The sequence below is a fragment of the Alosa pseudoharengus genome, unplaced genomic scaffold (assembly GCF_046254945.1).
Source record: "Alosa pseudoharengus isolate Yale_2024_CS ecotype anadromous, Long Island Sound unplaced genomic scaffold, YU_APseudo_1.1 YU_APseudo_1.1_scf_6, whole genome shotgun sequence".
Lineage (NCBI taxonomy): Eukaryota > Metazoa > Chordata > Actinopteri > Clupeiformes > Clupeidae > Alosa > Alosa pseudoharengus.
In genome coordinates, this window is record NW_027468848.1 from 12,835,998 (window position 1) to 12,843,028 (window position 7,031).

At 45.8% G+C, this 7,031-nt stretch overlaps 1 protein-coding gene across 1 annotated transcript in view; it reads right to left on the reverse strand.

Moving 5' to 3' along the window:
• Positions 1–1,801: 1,801 nt before the first annotated feature.
• lrrc75ba (leucine rich repeat containing 75Ba) overlaps positions 1,802–7,031 on the reverse strand; it is a 28,123-nt gene continuing 22,893 nt past the window's right edge. Inside the window, exon 4 of the mRNA XM_076269797.1 lies at positions 1,802–2,847. Within this exon, the coding sequence (XP_076125912.1) occupies positions 2,247–2,847 (601 nt within the window). The 3' untranslated portion in view covers positions 1,802–2,246. The remainder of the gene's footprint in view (positions 2,848–7,031) is intronic.

A 7,031-nucleotide genomic window follows, 5' to 3' on the forward strand; every position in this document is an offset into this window, starting at 1 on the left:
GAATGAGAAGAGAAGACAAATGAAAAGTAGAATTGGCAGCATAACTAATAGCTATTATTGTAAGTGTGTGTGCTTATCAGAGAAGTATTTTCAACTGTATAATTCCCTACCATTCGACCCATTCTGTAGCCTAATTTTATTTTTCCCCACAAGAAACATAAGGAACGCTGTAGTGCACATAGGCTGCAGATTAGGCTGCTGAAGGAAGGTATTTAATTTGACTGGCTGCTGAGCCTAGGCTCCAGGAGGCTACAGGGGTTGTGTTTAGCAGCACCCCAAATGAACAAACTCATATTTGCATAAATCCACCATTATTTTTAGCTCATTGCCAAAAATATTAAGGAAATAACAAACCGGTATGTTATTGTAATGAACAAAGAAGTAGCCTATGATGATTGAATACAAATGTGTTTTGATTGCAAGTGGTAAAGTGATGGTATCTTGTCTGTAATTAGCTAGTGTTCCACTATGCTTAAACATGTTAGCAAAACTTCTGCAAACTACCCTCAGTGGTCCACTGGTCTCTCGCTATTTGTGAAACTCGATTTGTTTCAACTCGATCATCAGACCATCTACCCCAGTAGTTATTTCTGCCCTGGAGTCACTGATGTTTCTATCTTTATTAGAATGTTCTCTCTATGATGCTTTCAGCACATAACGTATTTAAAGCATGACTCAAATTTGTGCTACAATGGCTCAGTGATGACCTGTAATGTGCTGTTTGGTATCTCTTTGAACTTGTCGCCTGATGATCCTTTTTGTTGATTAGCCAAAAGCTAACAGCCAATTAAGTTTTCATTTTTCTACCAACGGCTCATTAGTATTCGCCCCGGAGTGAGGAAGAATGAGCTTGATGCCGATAAACAGCCGAAAATAACATCAGAAAAGCAATGAAGCAAGGAGGTGACAGTCAAACACAACTAGAGAATCCTTTGTTCCGTTGAACTTGTTGTCTTCTAAGATTGCTTTGTTCATTATCAACACACAATGCAAAGGAAAAAAGACAGAGTGAAAAAAACAGCCTATAGCGAATACAACAGCGCAATGTTTTGTATCATTATTCACGACTACACGACACAAGTGGTGCATGGGCATTCACAAGTGAACGTTTTGGAAAGGGGGGGAAAAATGCAAAAGTCTTGACTTAGCAGTTTTGCGGCCGTCACGTGACGGTCCGTCGGCTGTGTAGTCTGTTGAGCGGGTTTCATTGCTTTTGTTGAGAGATTAACAGAGCACACACACAGCGCAGCATACACACACACAAGCACACACACACACACACACACACACAGGGACTAATACACACGTACACACTCACGCGAATACACACACACACACACACACACACACACACACACACACACACACATGCACGCACAGTGTAAGGGAAGCTAGGCCCAGTGGGCTGCCAGAGTGAGGGTCTCAGTTACGCTGTAGGGGAAAACACGATCATCGCGGCTTAACGCACGCCAACCCAGCTAACCAAAAAGAAAAAAAAAAACACACAAAAAAACAAAACAAAAAACGGAGCGCCGTCAGATCAGGCTGGGTCGTCATCCCAAACCTTCCGCCATCAGTGGAGCCAGCGGGGGGGCCATGTGGTTGAGTGTCGAGCGTCTCGTCTGATCTTTGCCACGCCGCCGGTTTTGGGAACTTTGTTTTTTCAGCAGGACCACGGCCGGCCACTGCTCCGCCGCGTGAGAAGACTGAGGGGAGAAGAGAACACCTTTCCGGAAGACTCTTCTAGCCCCCCCTCAAATGAACCCCCACCTCACTCCCAGGGGCACCATCCACCAACACAGTAAGTCACTGACGCAGGTGTTTCATGTCCAACACGTGGCACCCCCCGGAAATAGATATCACACACAGCAACTGTCACCGGTGGGGTGTTTTTTTTTGTTTTTTACTGAGGTGAACACACAGTTGTTTTAGTCCCATGTATGTTAGTAACACATCTCTTTGACTGATGGTATTACTGTTTGCCACGATGGGGTGACCTTACAGTTGCTATAGTGATAGAGGAGAAAGAAGGTGTCAAAGGTATTTGGACTGAGAGAAGTGCTTGATTGAGGAAGGACATGTAACACTCTCTCTCTATCTTTCTCTCGTTCTCACTCCCTCTCCCTTTCTTTCTCTGTCTTTTCTGCTTTTGCCTCTTTAACTCCCGCTTGTTGTCGGCACGGCTGTTGTTCATGGTATTGGGGAGGTGTGTGTGTTTGCCACGGGGGGGAAGGGGGGTGTTGGATTCACCTTTCGCAATAATGCAGAGTAAAACTAGGCGAACCCTTCACGTCCTCGGCAATACCCCAAGCCTCTAGCTCTTCCTCCTCCTCCTCCACTTCAACTTCCACCTCTTCCTCCTCCTCTTCCTCCTCGTAGACACTGGGCTCCTCAATGGAGGCCTCCATTCGGTAGCAGTAGGGCTGGCCCTCTGTGTACTCGTAGATGGTGGGCAGGCTGCTCTTGAGACTGCAGCGCCGGCGAAGCGCCACTAGCAAGGGTTGGGGCATGGTGAAGATGTCCACGTTGTTGCCCAGGTCGATCCACGCCAGGCACGAGAAGCTCTTGGGGTCCTTGAGGGTCTCAGTGAGGTCCTTGACCACAGCCACCGTGAGTCGGTTGCCGTTGAGCGCCAGTGTGTTGAGCTTGGGCAGCGTGGCTAGCACGGGCAGGAGCAAACACAGGCCCTCGTCACGCAGCTCGCAGAAGCTCAGGTCCACAGCGGACACGGCGGCCCCGCTGGTCTGGAGGTGGAGCGTTACGTGCCGGACGTCGCGGGTGGAGAGCGGGATTCCCGAAAGGTCCACCGACTCGGCAGACTGTTTCTTCTGGAGGGTGTTTTTCAAGCTGTTTGTGAAAAGGAAAGACAGATAAGAAGAAAGTTAATAGGCGAGGCAGGAAAGACAACAATAAGAAGCATAAAGAAGCTACACAGCCATTGAAAAACTCCAAGGAAGTCATTTCAGGTTTCAAATGCCATGTTGATACTGAATAGATAACTGCCAAGCAAGCCTTACCAACCAGATGGTAGTAGAATTTTTTTTTTCCTCCGTGTTTTCTTTCTCAGGGGATTGAAATCACTAGGCTTGATTTCAAAGTAATACTTGAATCAGCTGCAGTGTAACCATAGAGAAACTCACTGGGGTTGCCCAGAGTTTGTCTTTTGAAAGTGCAGCTGGTTGAGCTGTATGAGTGGCAACCATGGAACTAGAGGTGAATAGGCATTTATAGAGGGAAGGAGATCTGTCCCTAAGAGAGAGGGAAAGAGAAAGAGAGAGAGAGAGAGAGAGAGGAGGAGGAAGAAGACCCAGAGGTAGAGGTTGGGAAAGAGAGACATGTACTGTAGCAAGAGACATGTTAAGAATTAGAGAAAATGAGAGAAAAAGGAAAAGAGAAAGATAGAAGAAAGAACTATAACAAGAGAGAGACGGAAACAGGCAGAGACAGAAAAGATGGGGAGAGTTGGCAAGGTTGTTTTGGGGGGCATGAAAGTAGAGTGGGATTTCTGTCACATTGTCACGGCTGTGTGCCGTTGCCTGGGAATTGGCCGTCGTGTGTGGCTTTGTTTTTTTTCACTGTGTGCCGAGCAAACGGTGAGCCGTGGGGAGAGGAGGAGGGGCCCAACGGAAGACTGCCGTAGGAGTCCCAGCGAGTAGGAACAGAGGGGACAGAACATCCCATAGCCATCCCACAACACACACACCGATGCTCAAATACATATGACAAACACAAAAACACCCACCCACACGCACACACATACATACCCTGATGAAAAAAACAGCTAAAATCCAGCTTATGCTGGTAGCTGGTTTTAGCTGGTCTTTGCTGGTTTTCTTCCAGCTCTTGCTGGTCTTTGGTGTAGCTGGTTAGGCCACCTGGTGGACATGCTGGTTGACCATCTGAGGAAGCTGGTCAGGCTGTTGTGACCAGCCCGTCGTTGGAGATACAGCTGGTGTAAGATGGTCATGCTGGTGACCAGCCTGTCAAGCTTGACATTGTTGGTGTAAGATGGTCATGCTGGTTTACTAGAATGACCAACATAAGCTGGCATGGCCAGTTAAACCAGCAATGTAGACCAGCAACACCAACTATAATGACCAGCTTGAGGTGGTACAACAAGCAAAACCAGCTGCATTACCATCGTAAGCTGGGTAAACCAGCTGAAGGTATGTTTTCGCTGGGTTTTTCTGGTCTAGCAGAACATACACAGATGCTCAAAGACATAATACCCCCCCCCCCACACACACACACACACACACACACACATACACATACATGCACTCAGAGTCTTAACTGTGTGTAGAACTGCACTTGATGAACTTTTTAACCACAGCATTTGAACTCGACAGGCATTAATATTGGTGAAGCAAAACCAGCATATTTTAATAAAATACCAACACTTTCACTTCAAATGCCACAAGGTATTCCTAGAGCAAAATAAATGTTAAATTACATACTCATAGGTTAGAATGCAAAGGTGCTGTATTATTAAGACTCTGAAATGTGATTTGTCTTCTTAATACAGTCGATGCAAGGAAAAAACTTTTTACAAAATAACATTTACAAAACAATTTAAGTTAAACTTCATGCCCATTTTCATACAAAACTCAACAGTATAAGTTTGTCGTCTTCCTCTCCATCTCAATGAAATGAAAATGTGTTTAAATGGGGCTTTGCCCCAACAAAACCCGCAGCCTGTCCACTCTGCGTTTATTTCTTTTATGTCGACGCAACTTTGTAATGTGAAGCTGTTTGCCTTTGTGCGGCCGCAATGGTAATCGTCCACACAATTGGCGTAATCCTGAATACAACAGTGAACCCACAGCCCCCTTGTTCCCTCCCCTGCCCCCCTCCCCCTGCCTCCAGTGTGCTGTAGCTCCGTGTTTGGACAGAGCGCTTGTTTTCCCTGCTTCTCGCCCGGGGCAGATGTTCCAGCGACTTTGTGCTGTAACTCGGCCACAGCCACCAGCAGCCGATGGCCCAGTCAGAGGGGCTATCAAAGGGCTGAGATGGAGATGGAGGCTGTGCTAATGAGAGCGGGGTGTATTTCACAATGCAAGAGATGAGGCTTGGAGGAAATGTTTCCTCTCCCTCTCTCTCTCTCGCACAGAGAATTAAACAAAATGGTTCCTCATGGCATCCTCATTCCTAATGTAGCAGAAAATGAGGGAAGCCGCAGTGGGCAGCGGAAAGATGTTGTGGCTATATTTTTCTCTATGCAAGCAAGAATGGCATTGTGTGCGTGCGTGCGTGTGTATGTATGTGTGTGTGCGTGCGTGCGTGTGTGTGTGTGTGTGTGTGTGTGTGTGTGTGTGTGTGTGTGTGTGTCTGGTATCCTGTTCACAGAGCTGTGACTCACTTTCAGTTGCACTGTAGGGCCACTGTTGAAGTGGACGCCTTCTCTCATTGATTTCTGTCTTTGACGGCCATTTCATACCTCCTCACCTCACAGCGTTTGGCCAGTTCGGTCACACCACTGCTTTCCTCACCCATAGGGAAAAAAACACAAAGGGCTCTGATCGCTTCCTTGTCTTACTTCTCCTTCTATCTGCATTTATGTCCCGGCTCTGACTGAAACACGCTTATGGTGGTGATTATTCTGTCGTGTATGTGACCGTAGGGGGTCCACTCCTCTCATTGTGTTGTGTATTCCACCATTTTCTCCTCTCATTGGAGGTCTGTCGGTCTGAAAGCTCTGTATCGACACACCAGCCATTAGTGGCCGTTCTCACCTCACTCTGACATCCTCTGGTCGATAACCACAGACACACACACACACACACACACACACACACACTCACACACACACACACACTGACATGCACCACACTTACACAGACACACACAGGTATGCATACATGTACACATACACACACACACACACACACACACACACACACACACACAAATATACAGACAGAATCAAATATACACACATAGACGCATACACACATTCATTACATGGACCTAGCTAACCCCTAATTGGCAGACAGATACACACACATACATTAAAGTCACCCACCCACTCATGTGCTGGTTCCCTCGCCCACATACGGTCACACACACACACACACACACACACACACACACACACACACACACACACATACACAAACACTCTCCCTCCTACACCGCATGCTCCCATAAGAATATTTCAGCCCCATAGCAACAAAATGGTATTGAACAGAAATCCTTATAATCCATAAGGCTCTACACCCACACAGTGTGCTTTAACCTTCCTGAAAAAAGGCCAGATGTCCTCAGCGGACACAATGACATAACTATTCTAATTTCTCCATCTCCAATTACACACATCTCCATATCAGTGAGGATGTTCCCAAACAATTACATCTTCATTTCACAAGTGCTGTGTAACTAACAAACACTGGCTATCCAGGCTAAAGCGTATCAGGTTTCTAAAAAAATTGTGACGTGGTGAAAAGGAGACTGTAGTAAAATATTTGCTTACATTTCTAGACTTAAAGCCACAACCTATACGAATTGGAAATTATCCTGATTGTTTTCAATTTTCAAAAAGTCAGTGTATCATCAACATGAGTATGAAGCCAAAATAACTAAATAGATTTGATTTAATGTGACACATATCTAGCATGTGTGGGAGGCCAACAATCTTGCTTTAATCCTAAAATAGGTTGGTAGCAACCTACAAACTACTGCACTTACGTTAGTCAAGATGATCCTTCAGCCCTTTCTGTTTAAGTGTATAGTAGGTTATCAAATGCACACAGAGAGGAAAAAAGACTCTTCTCAGCAATGCTGAGTCCTCAGTATTGTATTTCTGGTATTTTTTCTTTCTTTCAAAGAGAAATTAATCCATGATGATGATTATAACAACTATAAAATAAGCGCTTATATACAACATTCGCAGGGATTGCTGGATTGTTTCTTTTCCAAGCTGTTCAAGGATACGAATGCAGCGACTGAACCTCGCCACCAGCCACGCAGCCACACGTTTAGCTATTTGTCTGGCAGCATATTTCAATTACATCCCACTGATGAGGAGGTGGAAG